The 27,711-nt window shown below is 35.1% G+C and overlaps 2 protein-coding genes and 1 long non-coding RNA gene across 4 annotated transcripts; 2 read left to right on the plus strand and 1 right to left on the minus strand.

Annotated features, from left to right (window-relative positions):
- Positions 1-128: 128 nt before the first annotated feature.
- Positions 129-18,323, minus strand: LOC125673203 (transmembrane protein with metallophosphoesterase domain-like). 2 transcript variants are annotated; one of them, XM_048909660.2, is made up of 5 exons: positions 17,417-18,323; positions 16,171-16,281; positions 15,346-15,511; positions 13,479-13,618; positions 129-790 (listed from the first exon to the last, which is right to left on the minus strand). In XM_048909660.2, exons 1-5 carry the CDS (start codon positions 18,090-18,092, stop codon positions 600-602), a joined length of 1,284 nt encoding a protein of 427 aa, XP_048765617.1. In that variant the 5' UTR covers positions 18,093-18,323; the 3' UTR covers positions 129-599. The 2 variants fall into 2 exon arrangements, with proteins under 2 accessions (XP_048765617.1, XP_048765628.1); XM_048909671.2 differs by having other exon boundaries at positions 129-8,818.
- Positions 8,630-12,608, plus strand: LOC125673210 (uncharacterized). The gene is made up of 3 exons (XR_008803445.1): positions 8,630-8,784; positions 10,888-11,069; positions 11,902-12,608. It is a non-coding gene; the product is annotated as an uncharacterized LOC125673210 (long non-coding RNA).
- Positions 18,324-21,633: 3,310 nt separating the features above from the next.
- Positions 21,634-27,187, plus strand: LOC125673197 (uncharacterized). The gene is made up of 4 exons (XM_048909649.2): positions 21,634-22,532; positions 23,287-23,422; positions 25,372-25,504; positions 27,069-27,187. The coding sequence occupies exons 1-4, from the start codon at positions 21,760-21,762 to the stop codon at positions 27,152-27,154; spliced, it is 1,128 nt and encodes a 375-aa protein (XP_048765606.1). The 5' UTR covers positions 21,634-21,759; the 3' UTR covers positions 27,155-27,187.
- Positions 27,188-27,711: the final 524 nt, after the last annotated feature.

Consider the following 27,711-nt stretch of genomic DNA (forward strand, 5'->3'; position numbering starts at 1 on the left):
AGTGTGGACAATACCCGTAATTCTGCACGGAAATAACAAGGAACTCTCAACAACAAACAAGTATAGGCTTTTTATCGAGTCGAAAGGTTACTTCATGTCACAGTTCCTTCATCAAAAAATCAAAAGAATGAAACAGCAAAGGTTTATTTTACAGATAAAACATTAATCAATGTAAACATTTATAAACAAAGTATTAAAACACACCTGAAACAATATGAATTGAAAAATCACATGAAAATCAGAGGACGAATACATGTGTACTTCCTAAGCTGTGGTTGAGATGTAATGTCATTTTAAGGTACTACTACACGTGCTTTATAGTAAATTGACACACCACTTACATTTTTCAGTTCAAAACAGATATAGCGTGGAGCATTTAACATTGCTTGTAGGTTTTCTGACATCGCAATAAAAAAAATTTCCACGCGTTCAAAAGCGAGAAGACCTTCTGTATGTAAAGTTATTTATAACTGGATTTAAATTTTGGTAGCTTTGGCGGTGAAGCAAGAGCACTTTTATAGTTGGCCAGTTCGAAGCTCTTGTATGTAGCACTCCTGCTTTGCAACCTAATTCTTTTAATGAAAATGAAGGATGCCTGTTCAGACAGCTTGTAAAGTAATGAATGTAATTTCCTGAGTTGTCATGATGCGGACCGGAAATCCCCAGTACACTGTTCCCATGGAAACATAAACATGACTGTCGTCTCCATACCGATACAATCCAGCGTAAAATGGATTGAAAAGATAGGCCCCAATTACCACCGGAGGGAACTGCCCACCATGAGTGTGACCTATAAAAATAAGTTAGAATAGACCAATTAGCAAAATATCTGTTACAGAATAGTAATTGAATCCCCTCCCCCCTTGTGCTTGTAGAAAACAGGAAATCGCATACCCTTACTTAGTTGTATGTAAAAAGAAATCTAAATAACATCATCGGAAACCCACGGTCGGTTGCACTTCTTTTACCTCCAGAGGGACACAACACCGATATTTACGCTGGAAGGTGTGTCTCAGCTTCTTTATGCAATTGGTTGCTTTACCATTCCTTATTGCAATTTTTAACCAATGAAAAAGCCCCCTATTTCCAGTGTTCAGGAGCATAGAAAAACATGACTTTCAAAGCAAAGATTTTGACAAGTTACAAAACTTTCAGCGAGATGCTTTACAATTTCTTTGTCAGTTTGTTTTAAACTCATTTTCATTCAAAATATAGATATACCTAACAACTTATCTCTCCTCCTTCATCTGGTCCACTTTCGTGACCATTGACTTGTTGAGTTTGCATACCCAATTCAATTTATTCGTACAAAGGCTGCACATAAATGATGCATCTGTTGGAAAAGTTGAGGCACTCTAGAGCATAGATGTACTGTTCAAGTGAAGTTTTTGATGACAGCCCTGTAACCCCGATCTTTGATAGTGGCACAACAAAACACACAATTTCATGGGCTCCGCCATTACTGCTGACACTTACAGTTTCGGGAATACTTACGTCGATTCCCATTGATCCTCGATAGGTACCATAAGGTCATGCATTTTAATGAGTTATGCGAAAATATCAGTGTTGTGTCCCATGGGAGGTAAAAGAAGTGTGACGGACTGAGTTTCAGACAATGTCTAAATATATGCTCAAAACAATCTTTTCAATCATCTATTTACATTATAGACACACACTTATGACAATTAAAATGTGATCAAAGCTGAATCACAATATCTTTGCAACTGCACTCAAATTTACATGAATCTTTTAGATTCAACTAGTTCACATAATTTTTACTTGTGCAACACATACATAATTTATTATATAGAAGAAGAGGTACAAGCAAGTTGTCAGAACCTGTTTCCAACCATATTTATTGTTTATCAATGTTCACAATCAAAATGAAGTGCACCGACTGTCAGGTGTTCATCAATCATAATCATAAACAGATGACTGTGTATGGGACAAAGTGGTACATTGTACAACAAATTGACTTGTCAATATATCTCTTGAATTGTTTAAATAACTACAATTCAAAACATTTCATTTCTTTCACATACATGTATTATAAATCATTTAACCATCTTGGGTTGTACAAAGAAATGCAACATGACTAAAGGAGAGACAAATCATTTCTACAGCCTTCTTACATTATACTCATTAATTAATATCCCCTATAACTAAAGGAGAGACAAATCATTTCTACAGCCTTCTTACATTATACTCATTAATTAATATCCCCTATAACTAAAGGAGAGACAAATCATTTCTACAGCCTTCTTACATTTTACTCATTAATTAATATTTAATTGACATATAAGCAATTTGCTATTAACAAAAATGATTTTTGTATGTCCAACTGAATTCCTTGAAACACCATGGCTATAATAGGTCATTACTCCCACGAGACAAATGGAATTCTTCAATCTATTGTGTGATGAGCTTGTTAAGTCTTTGCAAATTTTGTAGTACAATATTGCATACACTTATATTATTATTGTTCGAAACAAAATAATTATGTATATTGTTATATTGCTAAATTTAATTTTTAAAAATATGCATTTCTTGATGTAATTATTTTTTGTACGGTAACTGCATTACTCTCTTACATATGTAGGAATTAACTCCCTTAACCCCTTCTCTACCGTACCGGTCAATTTGACCGGTGGCGCGTAAAAACAGGGCAACGCAAAAGGAGTGCCTCTAAATCTTTGAAACTACGATCATAAGATATATGATCTATATATCATATTTTTGGAAATTTCCTCTATTTTTTGACTATGTAAAAATCCATAAAGTAAGTAAAGCCATTAAATTAAAAAAAGCATTTAAAGTGAAGGATGGCTTCGTTTAACTATGACGCAACGCTTTTTCGCAAGGTCATTTTCCCCCTCGATATGATTTTTTTTTATTTTCCTTATGAATTCAATATTTTTTATATTTTTGAAAAGCATATATTCCCTGCTTTCAGAAGGGTGGGTGTAAATGTAGTCCGGGACATATGTCCCGGGACATATGTCCCGCGATGTCCGATATTGATATTCGCCGATTTAACGTTTTATGTTAGTTTTTCTTTTAAATATCTTACTAAATGTGTTTTAAGACAATCACCAAGTGTCTTCATTGTGAATTTGATGTACGAAAATTCCCTAATTATTTGATAAATGACTTTTATTTATTCTTTTGGGTGTAAAAGTAGTCCCGAAAATTTTACGAAGAAAACGCATTTCCGGTTTTTGTTTTCGCCTTGTTTATGCACAAAACATTTATAACCTTTACGTATTGTGTCCTGTTGATAATCATAAGACACCCTTATTTCTAGTCATTTTGTTTGATTAAACAAATTAATCTGATAAACGGTTTTTAAACCCATTTTTCCCTCGGGACATCGCAGCTAATTGGGATATTAATTTAAAAACCGGACTGAGATGAAAACATTAAATCCGCATTCAGGTAAGGGCTGGTAATACGGCGGTATTTATCATTAATATTTATAATATAATATATCACTTCGTTACAAACTCAAAATAATCTAGCAACAACGCTAATGTACATGTATTTCATAGAAGTTAAATGTAATGTAATTTATATATAATATCGTGGAAGGATCAATAATTGAACAATTATTGCATGGGGGTTTTTGGCCGTAAGTTAATAAGACATGTAAAGAATGTCTCATTTAATTAATTACGTTGTCCAGTTCTTGCTACATATAACTGGAAAATCAACAAGCATATTGTTCACACATTTTAATTTTCAATATTGGTGGGGGGAAATTCGGCACCCAATGACGTTAAAGAATTTGGCCATTCAATGTCAATGCTCACCATTTTCATATGTGTGTATCTGCATTATAATTGATTTTGGTTGATTTAGAGAAATGGTGGTCGCCAACCTTTGTCTTCCAAAGTAAAACAGGGTTATCAATTTACTTCTCATCGTTAAATCATGTGCGCGCTTCTGCATTTGAATAATTATTTTAGATGATCATTAATTTTGATAGCAGCTCTCATTTAATGTCAATAATTAGTAAAACCATGTATATTGATTAATAGTAATGCTAGAATTTAGTATTTACCTTACACACTTTTAATAATATTGAAGAGAAAATTTCAAATATTTATATTCATATTCGCTTCAAAATGATACATGTAAATATATTCCATAGAGAAGACAGCTGAATATTCAACAAGACATATCTTTTCATTATTTATTGACCTATTATTACTCATAATATTTTGAATATACCAATTATAATCAAACTTTCTTACTAAACGTACTCTTTAAAACACTTGCCTAGCTATTCATAAAACGGGTTCAAACTGTCACCTTGTTCCGGTTTTATTTTTACACTCTTTCGTATCGGATCAACCATCGAAGCGATGTCCCATAGAAAGAAGGACGAGCATTCATATAACAAGTGGAATATTTAATAAATCTTTTTGTTGTGATATAAAACAATATCCAAGCAAAATCAACAGACAAATAAAACACATTAAAACTTTATTTTAATTATGAACAAGGCAGAAACAAAAACCGGAAATGCGTTTTCTTCGTAAAATTTTCTGGACTACTTTTACACCCAAAAGAATAAATAAAAGTCATTTATTAAATAATTAGGGAATTTTCATACACCAAATTCACAATGAAGACTCTTGGTGTTGTCTTAAAACACATTTAGTAAGATATTTAAAGAAAAACTAACATAAAACGTTAAATCGGCGAATATCAATATTGGACATCGCGGGACATATGTCCCGGACTACATTTACACCCACCCCTTTCAGAAGATATAAAAAATATTTTTAATGCCTGGCAAAGTTATAAGAAAATAGCAATTTTTTGCACATGTACGTTTTCTTACGATTTTATTTCTCAATCGGCGTTTTACCTATATTTATACCGAGCGAAGCTCGGACGGGCCGAAGGCCCGTCCGCGAAGCAAGGCTCTAAAGGTAACACGTATGTAAAAGAAAAAAGTCAAAATCAGCAAAAGAAAAAGAGACAATCTCTATATACGTTCACTGAAATTTTCGTGATCCATATGGGCGCCGCCATTTATTTTTTCATTACCTACTTCAACAGTTATTCGTGTTTTATTTTGAATGCCAATAATAGAAGACTCTGACGTGCAATTCGTAATTTAAACACTCAGTTAGTTTAAAGTGAATAGTATAATTATCAATGTAACAGGTTTTAGCAAATAATTACATATAAAACCGTAATACGACTAAATAGATGAACGAGTTCATGAGTTTCTTTAAATAAGAATATACGATAAAATTACGGTATCGTTTTTACCATTTTGAATTCATTGGTTAATTTTATTTAGTTTTATAACGGCCTTTTTCATTGCATACGGAATGTATTATTGTTGTTTATAATTGTTTGCTTTGGCAAAGAAAAAAAAGTCGACGCTAAATGTGACGTCACAATGCACAGTTTACGTCGCCTTGCGTTTTATTTCCCGCGTTCAATGAATAGGCGGATCCTGTAAAACTGTTGTCCCCATATAAACCCCTTTGATATTGAGATGTTACTGGGTTTTTAGCGCAAGGAAAATTTCATTAAAAATATATATTTTTAAATGAATCATAACCTACCATACTTAAAGAGACACTACAGCTCATTTTGCGCAAAAATCATGAAATGACAATTTTCCCAGCGCTTTCTCAATTTTTGTTGCATTGTTGAAAGTATGAACTTTACGAAAATAACACTTATCTAAAGTTAAAAATTATTGTTTTAACGTAAAAATTAATACTTTTTGATGGCCTATACAAAAAATATCGAGTCTCCTCCTTTTAGTCTTCAGACGCATGCGCATAGACGGTAAACAGTGCAGCATGTCGTCCAGTGAGAGAAAGTGTAGTTGATAGATCTAGCATTTTGACAGATTCTGTGAGAAAAGAGGTAAAAATAGAATGAGATAAAACTCATGCGTGAAATAAAATTTACCTAGGGATCAGTATGACCATTGGAAAACAGAGAGCTCGGAGAAACGCATGTAACTCAGTGGCGGATCTAGGATTTCCGAAGAGGGGTGTGAAAGTCAAAGATTAGCCAAAGTAATCGGCCATTCGGGTGCAAAATTTTGATTTTCATTCACAATCTGTGGCGTAAAAAGGGAGGGGGATACTGGCCCCCTAAATCTGCCATTGAGACTAGCTGCGAAGACACTACGTTTAAAAGTAAGTACGTGCTATTTTTAATCTGAACACGACACGTGTTAGTTGTAAAAACATCGGTCAATGGGGACATGGAAGGGTTTCTGTTGAAATAATTATTTATAATTTAATAGTTATTATAAGGAGCAGGGAATAATCTTATGTACTTGAAAGGTGAGTGTGGACCCCCTTGAAGGGGAATTTAGATAATTTCCTACACAACACCTTTGCTGTCATTCAAAACCACGTGGTGTAAATAAGCATTCAAAAGTCCGAGTCAGCATGAAGAAACCTTTGAATTCCGGACGATCTTAAACGCTCAGTTGAGAGTAAATTGATGCATCCCAAATGTTCAAAATTGTCAGTATCGATGTGAATTTTATCATTTTATCAATATATGGTTTAAAAAACACTTCATTAAAATGTGGAAAATGAGCTGTAGTGTCTCTTTAACGGAATTATGATTACCACTTGGGACACTCCAATGACCATTACATGGTTCGCTCGGTCCAACGGTCACACCGTATACATATTATATGGAAATAGGGAAAAGTAAATACAGCCTGTAAAAGTAGAGGACATTTCCATTTTGATGGGCCCTTATTCGTGTTATAATTCTCGGTAGTTTTTATATTACGATAAAATGAAATTGGGACATGCTGCGCGGTTTTCTTTAAAATTAGCGATAAAACGTCGTCGCTAAAAGCGATCGACGCGCGTCGCACAATAAAGTGGTGAAAACTATTGTCATCTTTTAGTAAATTCAGTACCTTTTGATACACTAAAGCAATATACACATATGTATGAAATAATCAACCAGGTATTTCCTGCTTTTTTTTAAAAGCATAAAACGAATATTGGTATATAACAGTTACACAACCTACATGTAACTTCATAAAACACCTATTGACAATGTTACATCGGCAGAGTAAATTTAAAAAAAAAAAATGAAATACTTCAATTTCAGATATAAACGTTATATTTGTTCGGAGTAGTAATAATTTCCCCCTGCCAAACAAATAAAACTAAAAAGAAGTTCGCATATAGCCTATAGGCCTATAGTTTTATTTATCCGTGATCGGGATCGCGGGTCCCGCGGGGTTTTGTGAAAGTGTGCACTGGCAACACACGTGTTTCCGTTTCAACGAAAACAACAACATAGTTTCACTGTCACAGGGAAGGCTTGTCTTTTACATCTTTAAAACGACCTGATGTCAGAAGAAGATGCTCTGGAATTCCTGTTGCAGGATGACCCAAACGATCATGCATTCAGTATAAACATGTACATGTAAGTTGATGTAGCCACATAGGCCGACTAGAAAAAAAATTGCAGATTTGTTATGAAAAATTCACGATTAATCAACGCGATTTGATGCCATAATTTGTCGTTTCATGAAAGAAAATATTTATATCTTATGATATCTAAACCAAGTGAATAACACCCAATTGTTTATTAAGAGCTGACATCATTTAATCTGTCCTGGTCCGGCATCAATCCGTCTGATTAACACCCCCCTTTTTCCAGAATTCTCTCCTTACCTGACGCGCGAGTGTAAGAAGTGGGTGAATTTAGTGTACAATGAGAAGGGGGATAGTGTGGTTTTAATCAGACTGGGCATTCATAGCCGCTGGTTAGAGGGCTATTTTCCAGGATTTTTCCATGTTTATTAAAAATTATCTTTCTATGAAAAGAAAACACAATCTGTTAGGAAAACACATATTAAGTCATTGTAATGATAGAATTTATTATCATAATTTGAATTATTTTCTTCATATTGAACAGAAATATAAACGAAATGTGTGTTTGGGCCGAAATGGGGGGGGGGTACGTAACACCAAAGTCTGATTATGACAGGCTAATGAAAAATCATATAGATTTCTCTTTTATCCAAATGCATGTATTTTATATACACTGAGTAGCTTATGACCATGAATTACATGTGATCCATACATGCTGGTACTGGTATGCTATGAGTTATGATCTTGCCTAGATTTTCTCTAATTTCGACTAAATCCACACGCCATCAGAGTACCATGCAAGGGGATTTAGACACTGTGTACCATGAAGAACCAGTTCAATTCTACTTTTATATCTGGGGTCACATACTTTCCCTCAGAGTTGCAGTATTTTCGCTGGATCCTGTAGGTTTTAACCTGAATTTCTTCAGTATCCCCCCAATGTATATGCTAGGCATAATGCTGACACCTACATCATGTATATCTTTTTTTTTCATTATGCACTCTGCTACACTTTCAATGTATAATAAATTATTCCATTCATTTCTAACACATGTACGTACGAAATCCCCTACCAAATGTCACTTCAAATACAGGACATCTCTATCTTTAAATAAATTTGAGCTGTACTTAAGTGCGAAACTGTCCCTTGCTACCATGAAACTTATATTTTGCTTTAAAACATAAACCAACAATTCTTAATTGTAATTTCTTTTCATCTTTAAAAAGGGTATTGCCATCCCAATATTTAGTTGGAAGTTCCCAGGTATAGTCCGCTAGTGACAGTCTGTTGGCAAATCCAGGTATGTGATGGAAGGATTCTGATGTGAAGGACACAGGGACACCTGATCCAAGAACTGTGGCATTTCATTCAGAGTGACAACCTGACATTCAGTTGGTATGACTCTTTGAGGTTGAAGACAGGGTTAAATCTGTATACATTTGGTTAACAATAAATAATAATAAATAAATCCAGAAAATACATTCACAAATGGAATCACGGCACCATGGTACACTGAATTGCGTGTTTTACTGGTTTTTTTTTTACTGCATTACTAGGTATCACATACATACAACAAGAGGCCCAAGGGCCTAGAATCGCTCTTCTGATAAATTGTACAACCCCACCATTTCTATTCTGAATTCAAAAAAAGTAGGTCAATGTGACCTACTTTTTGGTTTACACATTTTGAGAACCCAAGAAATATCAACTGACAAAGTTTGATGATTTTAAGCCAATTAGTATCTGAATATTGAAATATAGCTGTCAAATTCCAATCGTAGGTCATGGTGACCTACTTTCTGGTCAGCGAACTCCGAACAGGCAAGACCCATCAACTGACAAAGTTTGATGACTGTAGGTCAAATAGTATCTGAAATATATAAATATAGCCGTCCAATTCCAAAAGTAGGTCAAGGTGACCTACTTTTTGGTCAACACCCTTTGAACATGCAAGACGCATCAACTGACAAAGTTTGATGACTGTAGGTCAAATAGTATCTGAAATATATAAATATAGGTGTCCAATTCCAAAAGTAGGTCAAGGTGACCTACTTTTTGGTCGAAACCCTTCGAACATGCAAGACCCATCAACTGACAAAGTTTGATGACTGTAGGTCAAATAGTATTTGAAATATATAAATATAGCCGTCAAATTCCAAAAGTAGGTCAAGGTGACCTACTTTTTGGTCGACACACTCCATTGACTCAAGATGCATCAACTGTCAAAGTTTGATGATTGTAGGTCAATTAGTGACTGAAATATATAAATATAACTGTCAAATGCCAAAAGTAGGTCACAGTGACCTACTTTTTGGTCGATACACTCCGAAGACTCAAGATGCATCAACTGACAAAGTTTGATGATTGTAGGTCAAATAGTGTCTGAAATATAGTAATTTAGCTGTCAAATACCAAAAGTAGGTCACGGTGACCTACTTTTTGGTCGACACAAACTGAAGACTGAAGACGCATCAATTGACAAAGTTTGATGATCCTAGGTTTTACAGTGCCCAAAATATGCTCTAAAATTGAAAATGTGAAATTTAAATATCTGCAAAATTCAAAAAGTAGGTCACTGTGACCTACTTTTTTTATAAATATGTTTCAAGGCCTCAAGATGCATCAACTTACAAGATTTGATGATTGTAAACCTCTCGGTATTTGAAATAACAACTTAAAATATATCTATAAATGATAAGCCATAAAATTCAGAAAGTAGGTCACGGTGACCTATTTTTCAGTTGACGCATTTCAAGGTCCCATGATCCACCAACTGACAAGTTTTGATGATCATAGGCATCAAAGTGTCCAAGATATGCATCAAAATTAATTTTAAAATAAATACATGCAAAATTCAAAAAGTAGGTCACCGTGACCTACTTTTGAGACAACTTGACACAAGGTCCTAAGATGCATCAACTGTCAAAATTTGATGATCCTAGTCCTTATAATGACTAAAATATCTAAGATTTAAGAAATTTTAAAAAAATTTAAATTTAGGTCAACTTTGAAGTGACCTTGAGACCATGCCCTTTGCCCCAGGGTAATGCCTTGAACAATTTTTAATCTACAACATATCCTCATCCTTATGTGTAAGTTTGGTGATAATCTGCCCTGTGGTTCTTGAGAAGAAGATTTTTTAGCAACCACTACTTTTGTTTGTATTTTCCTGATTATCTCCCCTTGTTAAAGGGTCACATCCCTTTATTTAGTATGTATGAAAGCCCTTGGGCCAATGATACCCTGTAACAAATTTGAAAAAAATTGGCCAAGGGGTTCTTGAGTTATAGCCCTTTTTCTAAAAAGTTTACGCACACCGCACACCGCACAAATGGCCATAGCATTAGCTCTTTGAGCCTTTGGCTCAGAAGAGCTAAAAAGAGACAAAAAATGGAAAATTATTATTCTGTTTCTAATTATAAGGTATGACAAGTTTTCTAAATGCTGACAAAAAAGGTATGGTGGCCAATACTCATTTTATTTGCAATTTCCTTTCAGATATTGGACCCGATTATTCAGAAAACTGCAGATTTTAGGAAGCTGTTTTTGACAGAAGATTTGGTTTTTTCCATCTGTATTGCCACCAACCATTATGCTGAGATGGTCATATCTAGGGGGAAAGATTGTCATTATACTTCCCAAGGAAGTTCGCATCCTCTCACTGAAGAGGAATTGTACAGGTATTACTAGTTTTAAAGTACCGATATTGTGACGGTAATTTTCAGTTTAAAACGAATAATAAAATGCATAATAAAAAGATTATCTTTACCAAAATTAATCTTGCTGTGCGTCTAACACATTTATTAGATGTGTACTACAATTACCTCTGATAAAATTTCATAAGTAATTAATGCATACTAGTGATTTTCAGAGGGCCTTGGCATTCTCTACCCAGAGTTTCGTGCGCTCCTCGCACTATACCTCTGTCAACGGCTTTTTACAGAAATCTTGTAAAAGTTTCTTTGATCCAACATTTATGTTTTGGACTAAATATTTAGTCATATTATGATATGTTTTTGGTGCAATCAAATTGATGCTTACTGTAAATTGTTTAAAATCGCCGTTTTCTGATCATAAATTTGGAATTACTTCATAATATGCGTATGAATGTAGGATATACACGTGATGGAGATTTAAATGTAAACATGGAATCAAAAGTAAGAAAGGCTGTAAAAATACGATAAAACTTGTGAAATAAAAGACAAACAGCTAAATGGTAAATATGCACTTATTAAAGTGTCAGTTGGCTCTGGAAAAAGCCTGATGTATCACCTGTTGCCTGAACTTTTAAAGGAAAAGGAAACCGAAAATAATTGTTTATATCATGTGATTATATTGTCACGTGATTCCAAGCGTTGACAGAAGTGTAAGTGAAGCTTGCGTAACACGCCCTCTGGTGAGAGAATGAGGGCCTTGGCTATAGAAAACATTTACAGAGCCAATTGAGCATTCAAAAGCTCTGACAATACATTAGTATTTATGGCAAAGTATTAAGAAATTCTTTTTTTCCAGATGTTCGTGCATTATCTTATACATGTTTGCTGTGAAGTTCCAGTCGATAGACAGGTATTGGTCAATGCATGCCCCTTTCGGAACAACCCAGTACAGTGTATCAGGAATGATGTCTAGAAATAAGTTTTAAGAGGTTGAATATAAGAACTTTTTTGTTAAATATGATGCAAGTACATTTAAATCTAGTGATTGAAAGTAAGTACTTGAACATTTGTATGCGTTGAACTTACAGAGGAAAAACGGGTAGTACTTTTTGATAACATTTGATAAGGTGCTGTAACTGCTGTTGCTTAGCAACCAAATATATTTGAATGCAAAAAATTAAATTATTTTAGATTAACAATAAAGATCTTTGTTTTAATGTTGCAATATTTATTCTATTTAGTGAAACATAATGGCAAAACGTCATATTATTAGAAAATGATGGATATGTACAATGTATATAAAGTACAAAGTTTCCATTTTATGACCTTTGACCTTAATTCTCTTCATCATATTTTTTGTTAAAAACCTTTTAAAATGATTAAGATTTATTTAAAGATTATATTTTTAAAATAATGTGACATTTACTAATCATCATTCAATGTAATTGTGTTGAAATTGTGTCAAATGTATGTAGAAAGGCAAATTATGGTCAAAATTGTACTACGAGTGTTGTTATTTAGCAACCAAAAATATTTGTTCGTCAATAAAATTGATTAATTTGATTGTGATGCGTTTGTAGTATTTTTAAAGGCACATCAGCTCATACATTTAGAATTTCCTATTTTTGACTCTAATCTAGTGAGAGGGGTCGTAATATATATATTTCAGACAAAAAAAATTGCAAAAATGTGCACATATATGACCTTTGACCCCGTAGATCTCTTTGAGGTCATGGGATACCTTGAAAACTTTATAAGAAATTATTCCCTGTCCAATTCCTAACAAAATTATATGTCATATCCCTATCCCAAATCGTGATACATGCAGATTTTATTCGATGTAAAAATATTGTCATTTAGTCTTTAAAAACCTCTAAAATGTGCCGGTAGAGAAAGGGTTAAAACATTTTTGGGATGATTGCTATTTCTTCAACTTTTAATGACCTGATTTTAAGCTGCAATTTTACATTTCTCTACAGATACACCAATAGACAAAGTTTGTTAAGACTCTCATCTACGAAAAGGGTTATGCCATACATGGCTATATCATTTTATTTTAAAGGTCACAGTGACCTTGATGTAGAGTGAGACCCACCATATACCTAGAATGCATTAACTGACCAAGTTTGATGATTCTAGGCCAAGTAATTATCCAGATAAAAGTTGGACAGGATTTTGTCATATTTGGCCATGATCATCTAAATCAAAGGTCACAGTGACCTAACTTTGAAATGTAACCCAGATGTATCAGCAGACAAAGTTTGATGATTATAGGTCTAATGGTGTTTACGTTGTTAGTCATACACGAAAAAGCTAATGGACAAATGGAGGGACATGATCGCCATACCACAATACATCCCGTCGTAGACAGGTGTATAAAAACTAAAACAGGAATGGGATTATTTTTTCTATAGTACAAGCTGCCCACACTACCTGAGAGTATTAAGTCTATATGGTTATCAGACTGCAGTGCCATTTTGGCAGCTTTGGGCTGATGTGCTAACAGGATGATTGGTTGCGATGGATTGCATCCCTTTAATGCTTTGTCCAGATTGAAGCCATGGTTATCATATCTAAATAATGCAGATAAATTTCAAATTATTCACATCTTCAATGATATCATCTGTGTAATCAATATAAAAACAAGAGGCCCATGGGCTACATTGCTCACCAGGACCACCTTTGCTCTGCTATTTTTTAATCTTTATTCCCAAGAAAATTGTAGACCTCATTTTGTGGCCTCAACCTAACTTTAAAGGGTCATGGCATAACCATGATACAATGACACAAAGTATGAAATGTAAGGCATTGCCATGAAAATCTATAAACAAAATGGGTTAGGTTTTCTTAAAAGTAGATCAAACTCCCAAGTTACAAGAAATGCACATAATTATTAGGTATGGGAGCCCTATCACCAACCATTCAAAAGTTAATAGCAAGGTTAAAGTTTTAGACAGACAGATAGACTGGACAAAAACAGTACACACAACCCCACCTGACTTAAATCATGGCCGGATTTGGGGGGGGGGGGGCATAAAAAATGAATCCATACAACTTGGAAACATTTGCATTTTGATATGATTTAGCCCTGCTACTCTTGAAAAGAAATTGTTTTCATATATTTCCTGTAGTTTCCCATATAAAGCTTTGATCTCCCACAGAGGCCCCACCTTACCCCATGGAAACTCTGAGTTGAACAAACTTGAATTTGTACTACTTGAAGATGCTTGCATCATAACTAATCATGGCCTTGCTTTCTTGAGAAGATTTACAAGGATGTTCCCCTATACATTTCTAATCCCATATAAAACATAAGATTCCCTATTGTGCCATCATCCTACCTGGGGACTATGATTATTAAGATTTTTAAATGACCCACCCTATTCTTGATTATCTCTCCTTTGAAGGGACATGGCCCTTCACTTGAACAAACTTGAATTTTGAAGTTTGATTTAAATTGGACCAATGGTTCTGGAGAAGAAGATAAAAATGTGAAAAGTCAACGTCTATGACGACAACAGACGCTAGACAAATTTTGATGAGAAAAATTCCCTTTTGCCTTCAGCTCAAGTGAGCTAAATACTACATGTACATATACTATAAACATGAAAAATTTCACATTATGGTAATTTATAGGAATAAGAACTGTTGTGTACTACTGTTGTGTACTACTTGTACCTAATTGACATCTGTGACCTAGATTGTTCTAGAGTTGGATGTTTACTTCTTGTTGTGTACTACTTGCACTTCATTGACACCTGTGACCTAGATTGTTTTAAAGCTCATGTTATTTTTAGTAGAAAGATGACTTAATGGTTGCTTTATTGTCATTCAAGAAAATTAACTCTTATTATAAATACACTGTGAATATTAAAGAAGAAAGAAACTCGGATTAAAAAAAAAAACTCTGGTTAGACACTTTCTATGCATTTTGGATTTTTATAATACTGGGAACTAGGATTTTGGAATTTATGATTTAGTGTACATGCATATTCAGTTTGGCACAGATTTTTAATATTTATTGTTCAACTACCGTAAGTTAGTATTTTGCTATCATTACAATTTTCTTTCAATTATTTTAAATTGTAAATAAATCTTGTTAATTGTTTGATTGCCTTTGTTAGTAAATTCTGCTGCTATATAATCAAGGGTAATTCTGACCCATAACAGAACTTTTTTCAAGAATTTGTGCAATTGACACAAATTTTCAACATCTATTCCATAAGGATCAAATACATAAAATCATGTGCGTTACTACCAGCCCTTTAAAATAATTTTTTTTACAATTTATCTTAATTACCTTAACCTGTCGGCCTCAATATCGTCCACACCTGTTATACACATCCGCTCCCCTGGATCCATCTCCGGGGGAATTTGTCTGTTGCTGTTGTGAAGGACGTTTATTCCTAGAGATTGGAGGTACACTAACCAGTTGTTAACATCCATGGTGTAGTACTCGTGATTGCCTACAATCATTTGATATTGTAATACTGTTAACGTAGTAGTATTAGGTTTTCAGTGGTTGCAGAAAATGATTCAATATTTACAGAAATTCATGAAACTCACAAATTCATCATCAAATCATATATCAATGCATAATTTTGTGGTAAGTGATCAACTGCATACTATGTACACAAAATATAATTTCGCTGTATGTCTGTGTTTTTGATAATTTGGATTACATTTATTATCTTATAAATGTAAATTCAAATATACACAAGGGGATATATAGTAAATTTATCATTGCTACAGTAACTTGATCCGAAGAGTTGGATCACAACTCATTGACAGCCCAGATCAAACTCAACACTTTGCGACGGTTTGCGTCTCATGTGATCTGACGATCCACAGTGAAACCTGTCAACTCGACGCCATCCAACTCTTTGGATCAAGTTACTGTAGAAATAATATATGTGTATCTATATCTTTCATATTCTGTGGGTAAATGTTCATTGGGACAGAATTTTTCTTCCTTATAGTACACTTCTGTCTACACAATGCAGGTCAAACACAAATTGTTTTCACTTTACATGTTTTATCAGTCCCCCCCCCCTCTCTCTATCTCTTGTCAGCACATGATCTGTGATCTATATATAATAGCTGTCGGACTACGATAATCTACAACCTGTAACATAATGTATCCCGTATCGTGACTTTATATTGGTAAGACTCTGGGCAGATTCTTTTAACTTCTCAACTGGACCATCAACAAAATCACCAACAATGGCCACAGTATCTGAAGGAAATACATGCAAGTTAATGATACATGTTACCGACATAGTTTCATATATATATATATATAGGGCTGAAATGATTCACCAAAATATCGATACTGTTCAATATATACGCTTTATTCAATGTTCAATTCGATACGTTTATTACAAACAGGTTCAGTAAAATGCATCGGGCTTAACCTGTACTTTGATATTATCTAACATACCTGCATGAGAGACAAAATAAGAGTCCAATATTGTTCAGACTGTTGCTTGCCTTGAGTCTGCCAAAAACGATTGTGAACTTTATCTGTTTAAACTACAGAGTAGAGAGCCAACAGGCATCTTACCATTTGGCAGTTTGGAAACATGTTGCTTTTAAAATTATGAATGTTGGTAATTAATTTTTCTTCAATGTTATTATTGGTTTCTTCTGTACATTGTATCATATTGTTTTTGGCTATATTTAGCTCCAAAACTTCATAGTTATTTTGGATTTCAAACATTTCGGTTGAGCATCACTGAAGAGACATTATTTGTCGAAATGCGCATCTGGTGCATCAAAATTGGTACCGTATAAGTTTTACATTATGACCCCTGGGTCGAGGCCTCTGCTGGTGGACTGTTAGTCCCCGAGGGTCTCTACAGCCCAGTAGCTTAGTACTTCGTTACTAGCTTGAAAATACGGATGTATATTTAATTGCTGTTATAAAATTTAGAAATTCATTTCAAAATTAAGGATTATTTCCCTCGTGCATAGCTCTTATCCTTGGACGAATTTGGCTCCACTTTTTTGGCACGCTGTTTTTGGCTATATTTAGCTCCAAAACTTCATAGTTATTTTGGATTTCAAACATTTCGGTTGAGCATCACTGAAGAGACATTATTTGTCGAAATGCGCATCTGGTGCATCAAAATTGGTACCGTATAAGTTTTACATTGAAAGTATTGAATCGCTGCATAAGCATTGCAATATGTATCGTATCGTGAAGGGGGCGTATCATTTCAGCCCTTCATAGACATATTCCATACATTTTGGTAATCAATTCTAATTTTGTTTGAATTTACAAACAATGCATCTGAAAATAAGTGCCGATAAAAAAATTATGAAATATGTATATCGGGAAAGAAAAAAAAAGAATTTTGAGGAAGATGTACCTGCATTTAGACTGTTTACCATGGTAACAATGCGGTCTAACTTGGTCTTTCCGACTGTTGGTCCAAGATGGATATCAGACAACATTGTAATGGTGAACCCCTCTAGTGTCTGAGGTAAATTTCTGATTGGTACTTGCACATTTTTTATCACAGGTGGTTTTTGGGCATTGATAAAACCGTATCCAGTCAGAAAGATTGTTAGTACGAATCCTATAAAGTATATCATTTTGTTGTGGAGCACTTTACCTTTTATGAATTTATAAAATAACTCGAATACTTTTAAGACAATAACAATGAATACAAACTGAAAATGCACTGCTAGGCACAAATAGCATATAATGGAAAACACAATGGGTTCCGTTCTCACAAATAACACATTACACGCATAGCTTGAGTGAACTAATAACATGTATAGAAGGAGCAATATTCTCCATAATTTGGACGTAAATCTGTTCCGATAAAAAGGGATGGTATCGAAAATATTCGCTAAAGACTGCCACACTAAGTAGTCACCACCCAACAGGGCCAGCTGAAGAAAAAAGACAAACTGTGCCCTTATTAAGCGCCCTCTTGTCTGAAAATCTAGAGATAATATCCAAGATTCCGCCATAATGATGCTGACAATCACGAATATTCCTCCAAAAATGTACGAGAATTTCGATCGAATTGTCTCCATTGCGATAGTCGGGCGGCTGAGCTGCGGTCAACGGTCAATGGTCAATTCAACGATCAGAGCAGAAACGTTTAACAGCAGTCCGCAGTAAGATTCAAATAGCGGAACGCCTTCTTATTACATGATACTTAATACTGTATTTCATCGATTCTCTGTGATTGAAAAACGTAAAACTAATGTTAAGCGTGAACAAAGTCAACGTGAAAGTAAAAAGATAATCACGTAAGCGACCTTATAGCAAGTGATGGATAAGTGTTACCTAAACATTTCGTATCGTGGTAAAAAATTTCGGTATTTAACAGTTTGTCGTCAGGCACTCAGAAATAATCTTATATTGTTTCATTTTTCGATTAAAGCACGGTCTTTTAACTAGACCAATAGATAAAAGCCTACTGGACCTAGGATTTTCCAAGGGGTGGGCGAACACCTGTAGGCACGAAATCCTCCAGGGGGTTCAGGGGCTTGTCTCAAACAACTTTTTTTTTTTAGCGTAGGTGAAAGGAAATGCTGATTTTTAATACGACACCTATAGCCTCGTTTAATAGGAGGTTTGTAAATTGTTTCTTTGCAGGAAGCCCAGTGTTGACTTAGCATCTAGCTCTGATCCCTATCGGCGGATTCTGGGATTTGCCTCCGGAAAAGTTTAGGCTTTGAAGAAGTAAAATAGTGCACTCTGGTCAGCATGTTGAAGAAACAAAATTGTATATTAAGATAAAAGAAGATGTGTAGATTTCAGGGGTGGGGGAGGGCTACAGATCCGTTGTTGTTTACATTACAAAATATAGATTTACATTTACCGGCAAACTAACAACTCAGCTCTATGTACAAACAGGATTACCTAAGCTTCTCTATTCAACTTCCCATATTTATATGTAGCAATATACCATTATCACTTGCATACTTATAGTGTTTATGCCTCTCAATTAATTTGATACACACGAGCATGTTCTGCGTATGATCAGTTTTTAATCAAGGTAGGCTACAGACTAATAAGTTGATATGTTACAGTGGTTGGAACACGAGTCTCGTTTAAAGTTGGCATTTCACAAATTCTAGGGTCGTTATGACGAACTAATATACATTCTGGCAAAAAGACACACGTCAAAACTATGGAGCGCCAAATTAACATAAACTCAAATAATTGAAGATATCTTCAATTATTTGAAGATATAATTAATTCATTTGATGCGCGCAACAATCTCTTCAAATAATTAATGATATCTTCAACACTGAATTATTGCGCGCATTAATTGAATTGATAAGGGCATTAATTCTTCTGCTGATTTGATGCGCGCTTTAATTGAATTAATGATCTCTTCAAATGAATTAATGATATCAACAATTGAATTGATGCGCGCTACAATTCAATTGATGAGAGCAATAATTGAATTGATGCGCGCATTACTTCATTTGATGAGAGCAATAATTGATTTAATGCAAGCATTAAATCAATTATTACTCTCTTCAATTGAATTAATGATATCTTTAATTCATTTGAAGAGAGCAATAATTCTTTTAGAGAGAGCAACTATATAATTAAAGATATCTTCGATTCAACATATCCACAGTTGAATTAATGATATCTTTAATTGAATTGTTGCTCTTTAAAAGAATTGATGCGCGCATTAATTCCTTATACAAAAGCATTGCAAATGATTTAAAGATATCTTCAATTGAATTAAAGAGATAATCAAATTATTTAAACCGAGCTCTAAATTAATTATTGCGAGCAATATTTCTACTAAATTGATGCTCTCATCAAATGAATTGAAGAGAGCAATAATTGAATTAATGCGCGCATCAAATCTATTATTGCTCTCTTTAATTCAATTGATGCGAGCATTAACTCAATTGATGAGAGCAATAATTGAATTGAAGCGCGCATTAATTCATTTGATGAGAGCAATAATTGATTTAATGCGCGCATTAATTCAATTAAAGAGAGCAATAATTGAATTGATGATCTCTTTAATTCAATTGAAGATAAAATGTCTTATTCACTTTTTTTTTTGAAAACTCAAATAATTGAAGATATCTTCAATTATTTGAGTTTATGTTAATTTGGCGCTCCATACAAAACTCGCACTTTTCACGAAGACTCCTGGCCATCCCCATATTGATAAACGCTGATCCAAATTACTGAATATTTTCTTATATTGAACGCACTAAAATATGCACTTTGATACAATACGTATGCTCTTTGATTGCGAGAATCATTCGATTGATGACCTTGCTCACGTATCTGATCATTGTTTACTGGGTCGCATCCATCGAGTAGGGTGGGGGAGCTAGGATAGAGCCTATACATATGTTGTGCAGAACGGAAGTGGCTACTGCAACTTTGCAGGCTTTCTTTGGTGTATAGAGAAGAGTTCCTCCACTTGAGTCAACAATTACCGAGAACGAGATTTCAGCGCTCCATTGTATTACGGGTCCTAATGTGCGCATCATTGTACCCGTCCTGAGGAGGGCTCCCTGTGTTCTTTATCAAGATACATATATTACATTAACGAATATCACATAATACACATTACGAAATATATTAATAATCGTTAACAAACATGATACACTAATAGAATATCTCTACCTGTAAAGGTGAACTGGAATGTGCGTAAATGACTGTTCATCACCAGTATCTGATCAGAACACAGACGCCGGTGTACAGCGTTATCAGATACACGCTGGTAACGAAGCAGCCATGTCATATTCACTTTTTAAAAAATTTAAATCCGACATTCTAAGACAACCTGGTTGTTCGTGTCGTTGGTCATTTCAGTGCTTTTTATAATTTTTTGTATTAGACCTTGTATCCATGTTGTGGATCCGACACTTTGAGGTATCGGGTGTTGTGTATATATATATATATATATATATATATATATGAAGATTGTTCAACCCCGAGTTCATCGTTTTCCGAACGAAAAACTGTGTGAATACTGAATAGTTATGTTACGTCATTGAAAACTCGTGGAAAATGTCTCTATATTCTGGGTCATTCAGGTCAAACTGAGTAGGAAGACTGCACCAGGGTCTTAAAATACAGATGGTTTTTGCACTGCATCAACTAATCAACTAAATTCTTTGTTCAACATTGAGTGTATATATGTATATCTTCTCTATGTTGTTTGGTGCAATATGGAAATGAATTGAATTGACTGTTGACCAATATGTATTTACGAAAGTAGCAACAGAACTGTGATTTTAATGTGTGTCATTAAAAGAGAATATTCAGAAACGTATTGATTTTCAAATTTGTTAGTCTGCAGAATGGAATGGATTGAGAAAATGTAAAATAGAATAGCTCATCAATGTCCTCCTGTAAAACTAAAAGGCATTTTATCCCGTTTTATCCACAATGCGAACCTCGACCTATTGAAGTACTAGGTACTATTTATGAGTGTAGATACTAGGAAAAAATCTCTGAACAAAAGTGATTCTCTCATCACCTACATTGAGGAAGATTTCAGTCCTTGGAATATCAAATCGAGTAAATTCTGCACAAAATGCGATAAAACACAAAGACTAAGCGCGGCGGTATTACAGTGTCCTCTTACACCTCGCGCGCCTTGGTATTGATCTGTTACGGTACAGGTAGTACTGAATATTCCCGGTGATGGAGTGACTGATACATACAGCGACACACTGCTCCGATAGCTGGCTGCTATATCGCATGAATTCAGCAACACTTCTTACGCACCGACGACAGATATTAGTTTATAACCACGATATGGAAAAGATAAAAGAAGTTGATGCCGACTTGTTCTCCAAGACAAATGCAGAAAATCCAAAGGTGCGCTTCAAACAGCTGTATAAGAAAGCGTTGGAGGCGGGGCTTTCTGAGGACGATTTCAATAGAATTGGTGCCATTAAGGAGATAAGAAACTCAACCCAAACGCCTGGCTTTCTTTCGAACGTGTGGGGTGTTTGTTGGAAATGCTGTCTTTTGGTTCTGTTAATTACGTCATTACTTGCCGCTGTTTTTGTCTTCCAATGGCCAATTAAACGTACCGTTGTATTCAAAGTTTGGTTCGCACTATATGGAGCTGAAACTGGTTCTGAACATACGGAACTTTGCGCTGTGGATCCCATTGATTACATTGCAGAGATTTCCAGGCCACCTACGTCATGTGACTTCTGCCGAAATGTGTCGTCAGTGGAAAAGTTGGACAATGTGTCTCCGGAGTACTTTGAGAAGGTTTACGCTTATAGTTCTGTGCCGGTTGTGATCACTGACGGCACCAAAAACTGGACCGCTTCCAACGTGTTTTCTTATGATTTTTTCAAGTCTCTTTATTCGAAGGGTAGCCCTGCTTTGCAGAATATTGAAGAAAATTGCCAATTCTTTCCATACAAAACGAATTTTTCAAGTTTGGAAGAAGTGTTTGAAATGGACGATGACAGAGCGCTGATGAAAGATGGCTCAGATCCTTGGTATATTGGATGGTAAAAAAAAAACCTATTTCTAATATTTCTTTATCTATCATTCTTCATCTTGGTGTCATCAGATCTAAACAATTTAATATTACGCGGATCTTTTGTAAAATAAAATCTACATATCCGCCTGGAGGTTATACAACTTTTTTGAGCACTTTTTCAAACTCCAACTCCGTGCTCTAAATCTTAATTATACTCAAAAGTGAAGGTTATAAAACTTTTATAAACTAATTATCTTACTCAGATGGAGTATGTGCTCAAGATTTTTTAAGCAAACTTCGTCCCGTGGGGACCCGGGCTAGAATAGGTCCTCAGTACCCCCTTGCTTGTCGTAAGAGGCGACTAAATGGGGCGGTCCTTCGGATGAGACCACAATAACCGAGGTCCTGTGTCACAGCAGGTGTAGCACGATAAAGATCCCTCCCTGCTCAATGGTCATAAGCGCCGACATAGGCCTAAATTTTGCAGCCCTTCACCGGCAGTGGTGACGTCCCCAGTGCCGAGTATGAGTACGGTAAAATTGTATAACCTCCAGGCCAGGTATTCCTGTGATCACATGACTAAATGATGTAAATTTTCTTTATAAGTTACATAGATTTCCTAACATTTCGTTAACTTTATTTTTAAATTCAGACGAAGTGATATAATAGTTGTGTTTTGAAACGATCTTGGATCCCTCAAACATATAAATGTTATGAAGCGAACACATATATAGGTCCATCAAACTCCGCTCTTGTCAACCGGAAGTTTGTTCGTATTACAGGAGTAACTGTGACCTGTCGGCTGCTAACACCCTGAGGGGACTCTACAGTCGGCCGTACTTCCTTCCACGGGTCGCCGAGTCCAGCAAGACAGACTGGATATTTATGGGCAGTCCTGGATATGGAGCAAACCTTCATGTAAATACAAGTTTTCAACATTTATGTTGTAAAGCATTGAAATATTGGTTTTAAATTCATTTTGTATATACTGAGCAGTGGCGGATCTAGAAGAATGGGGGGTGGGGGTGGTTACGGGTTGCAACCACAACGAATCAACCCCCCCTTTGGTTGAACATTTGTAACAGAAATTTTCAGTTTTACCAATTCTGGATCTTCGGTTCCCTTTTAGGACGGAAAAGTATAGTATATATAGTACTTTACTGTACACTGTTTGTCTAGTACTTTCCTATACTCTTTGTGTAGTACTTTCCTATACTCGTTGTGTAGTACTTTCCTATACTCGTTGTATAGTACTTTACTAAATACTGTATGTGTAGTATTTTACTACCATTCCCCTCTTCCCGCTTTCAAGGCTGAAAAAAACCCCACCTATATCTATATAGATTGATTTCATTTATGCATTGAACATGAAGTATACAAAAATATTATTGCTATCCCAAAACGATTCAAATTACACTATTCATCGAACAGTCATATACATTTGTATCGCACACAAAAGAAGACCATATGTATCAGTGAAACAGGTTGTTGGGTATATGTTTACACGTGCAGGTTGACAGACGGACTCGTACAAATAATAAAAACAGAACATCTTGCAAACGAAAACGTAATTGGCCAATTTCGGCGGGTAAAAAAAATATCGAATTTCGATGTTTTAATGACACAGAAGACGCACAGCATAGCATGAGACCCCAATTTGTTGACTTTTGCCGGAGTATGGTATCCATTGTTTGCAGTTCGTCTGTTGTGTGGCCACCTGTCGCTGGGCATGTAGTGTGCTTAACATTCTTGTATATTGATTAGAAAACATAATATATAGGGCTTCATTTACATTTAAAACAGGTATTATAAAGTCATAACGGGATGATTTCAGCTTCTCCATGGTTAACATTCCATATCTATGTAGCAATATTCCACTATCACCTGCATATCAACTGATTTGATACACAAGAGATTGTTCTGCATATGATCAGTTTCTAAATCGAAGCAGGCTACTGACAAATAAGTTGATGATGCAGGGGTTTCAGCAGTCTCGTTTAAAGTAAGCAATTCGCAAATTCTATGGTCGTTATAACGATCTAGATTGCCAATATAACCTGCCATGGTATCAAATGCTCTCTGACGTGTTTCATACCGATTGTAGGCTGTTCTTGGCACACTGATTTTGACTACAGATAACTTCGTTTATCTGATCAAGAGATAGGACTCCCGGCGGGTGTGACCGGTCGACAGGGGATGCTTTCTACCCCTAAGCACCTGATCCAGCCTCTGGTATATCCAGAGGTCCGTGTTTGCCCAAACTTAATTTTGCATTCCTTTTAGCATATGAGATTGGTCACTGTTCGTTAATGTCTTCACGTTTTCATATTACACGCTAATATTGATATCAGTCTCAAGATCTGGTTTTGGTGGAAAGAAGGGATGTGCTTGTGAAATCTTTTGTTAAGAACATCATCATTTTTTGTGTTTAGATTTTCATTGAATGTTTTTAAAATATACCTCAAACCAAGGTGGATTTCTTTAAAGAGTTAACGCAAAATTACTCTTCAAAAACATATCACCACATGGTTATTTTTTAACAGAAGATAGCAAAGTACTAAAAAGCTAATCACTTTCCGAAAAACAGGGATCTGATAGGAATTTATGCATGCGTACAACGCAAAGGACTGATCAATTTATTCAAAACATTGGCAATTTATACACCCCCCCCAAGAAAGAAGTATTTTTATTTTACAAAAATCAACCGTGAATCTTAACTTTGGGGTGGGGGTGGTCCGATCAATTGTCCTTTTAACTACATTTGCAAGTAATGATAATACTGTTTGCTAATTTGTGTGATATGCATAACGTCATTTCACAAGTCCATATCTACGATTGTATACGCTGATCTTGTCCAAACTTTGCAGATAGATGCGGTAGAGCACCCCTCGTGGCAGGCGCAGGTCGCCGGTACAAAGCGATGGACCCTGGAACCCCCTCCCGAGTGCTACTTTCAGTGCCCTTCAAATGTGCAAGTCGTAATTAAGCCAGGGGAAATAAGTAAGATCTCATTAAATATAAAAGTGTTTTAGTTTGTGTCATTAAAATTTCGGTAGATAGAAGAGTTCGACATATTCTGACTCATTTAGTAAACCTTTCTATACCCTCCTGTGACGTCATACAATTTGTAAAATCAATGATTTATTTAGATTTATGCATGATAGGGAGATGAATTTTGTTGGGATCGTTTTCGATAGTTATTGTAAAAAATCTTGTTAAACCATAAACTATTTCAAAAGTCTAAGTTATATATGAATAATCAATTATGTTTCAAACTATTGAATCCAAGGGCAGTAACTCTGTTTTTATTGATTTCTTTATGAAGTCTACTATGCGATAGATTTCCTTTATTTTTCACAGACATTTTGTGTATTTTTGTGAAGAAACAGTTTCATGAAATTGTTATGAATACTATTATATCGTCATAACCAGTTTTTATGAAATTTTGATAACGCTGTGTAAGGAAAATTGCAATTTTCTGACGTTGAAATATGATTCGGTTTATGTATGTCTCGCATCTTAAAAAGATAATTTATTAGTTTTTAACTCTAAAAAATGGAAGTAAATATACTTTTTTTTTTACTTTTATCATATAAATCTGCGAGTATGGAGTTACCTTAAGGTCACATAAAGCGGGTTTTGCTTTTTTCCTGCAATACAATTTTCTGCCTCTGTTGGTTAACAAACAAAAGAAATATTATTGACCTGTAAGTTATTTAAATGTAACAACTGAAAATCACCTGACCTTGACTTGCCTCCATATTTGGCAATGATTTCCATAATTATTTGAACGATGGTAAACGGAGGGCAAACTCTAGAACCATAAGAAGAATGAGTATTTTTAAAGATTATTTGTCTGTATCGAAATGCGAGTTGATTTACATGTCCCTGCACATTTATTCATTATCTTAGGGGTTCAAAAAGTAGTTCGTGAAAATGTATATATTCTTACGAGGATAGACGGCACTATAAAAATATAAAAACAGATCCAAGTATAGATTGAAATATAACATGTCTTCATTTTTGCAAATGACAAGCAATGAATTTGAATAGAAATTAGGCAGAAAACACACAGTGACTGTAAATATTGTGAGTGGAAATATATGCATGAAATTTAGCACTCTGGAAAAAAAAGTGTTGCTTCCGAGGCCGCCATGATGAAGGGAAACCAATGATGAAATAATTACTTCCGACATAGCCACGAGGTTATAGGATATTCTACAATTATACAAGAATTAAGGTGAAAAAGTCCATGAAATGAAAATAAGAATTAAAGGAGTCATTTCATTAATCGATACTGAAAACAGAAAAGTGGTCTTCGTCTTACCGTCAGATAGCTTTGTGTGTGATTGATCTGCAATTTCGTGTGGTCAGCGATGCAGTTAATTAAAGACATGGGAATTTATGGCTTTTTTTTTAATATGAGAGAGAGAGAGAGAGAGAGAGAGAGAGAGAGAGAGAGAGAGAGAGGTATCATCTTACAAATATATTGAAATGCGAGTGCTTCATTCTTTTTTAACTTCACAGTAAACATTTTATTGAATTATGCCTTGTTTTATTTCAGTTGTGCTGGATACCAACAGGTGGTACCATTCTACGATGAATGTCGGTGATGATATCAGCATCACGATAGGATCAGAGTATGACTGAATCAAAACTATAATAAAATACACACCAACACGAGTTGTGTGAAGTTTTTGAACACTATGAAAATGTTGACTAACTTGTCCTCTCCACTATATATATATATAGGGAAGTCGTTGTGGCCGAGTGGACTTACGCACTGGTTTGACAATCTTGCTAGGTGGTGGGTGCCGTACGTCGCTGGTTCGACCCCGGGCTGGGGCGAAAATTTTCAGTACCTAGTTGTGATTATTTAGTGATTTATATATATATATATAAAAGTACACAAAGCACTATAATGACAAACTATGAAAAGGTTGAGTAACTATTCCTCTCCACTATATATATATAAAAGCACACAAAGCACTAAAATGACCAACGACACGAACAAACAGATGTCAAATTTTCGGGACGACCCGTCCCTTCTTCAGGACAAGCACTTGTTCTCAATAGGTAAGCCTGAGCTGTATTCGTTTATATGCACAGAACACAAAGGATGTGTGTGAGACCAAGTGTGAATGCCCATAGGCCTTGCTGTTGTCTCATTAAGCTGTGGCATTGGCATGACTTCACCATCGTGAGCC

Source organism: Ostrea edulis, chromosome 1 (assembly GCF_947568905.1).
Source record: "Ostrea edulis chromosome 1, xbOstEdul1.1, whole genome shotgun sequence".
Classification (NCBI taxonomy): Eukaryota; Metazoa; Mollusca; class Bivalvia; order Ostreida; family Ostreidae; genus Ostrea; species Ostrea edulis.

Coding starts and splice junctions, on each gene's coding strand:
- LOC125673203 (XM_048909660.2), bottom strand. CDS start 18,092: ATGGAGACAATTCGATCGAAATTCTCGTACATTTTTGGAGGAATATTC. Junction 13,619..15,345: donor ATTGAGGCCGACAGGTTAAG/GTAATTAAGATA, acceptor TGCATTATTTAG/ATATGATAACCATGGCTTCA. Junction 791..13,478: donor TATAGACTTAATACTCTCAG/GTAGTGTGGGCA, acceptor TTATTTTTATAG/GTCACACTCATGGTGGGCAG.
- LOC125673197 (XM_048909649.2), top strand. CDS start 21,760: ATGAATTCAGCAACACTTCTTACGCACCGACGACAGATATTAGTTTAT. Junction 22,533..23,286: donor GATCCTTGGTATATTGGATG/GTAAAAAAAAAA, acceptor TTCGTATTACAG/GAGTAACTGTGACCTGTCGG. Junction 23,423..25,371: donor GATATGGAGCAAACCTTCAT/GTAAATACAAGT, acceptor CAAACTTTGCAG/ATAGATGCGGTAGAGCACCC.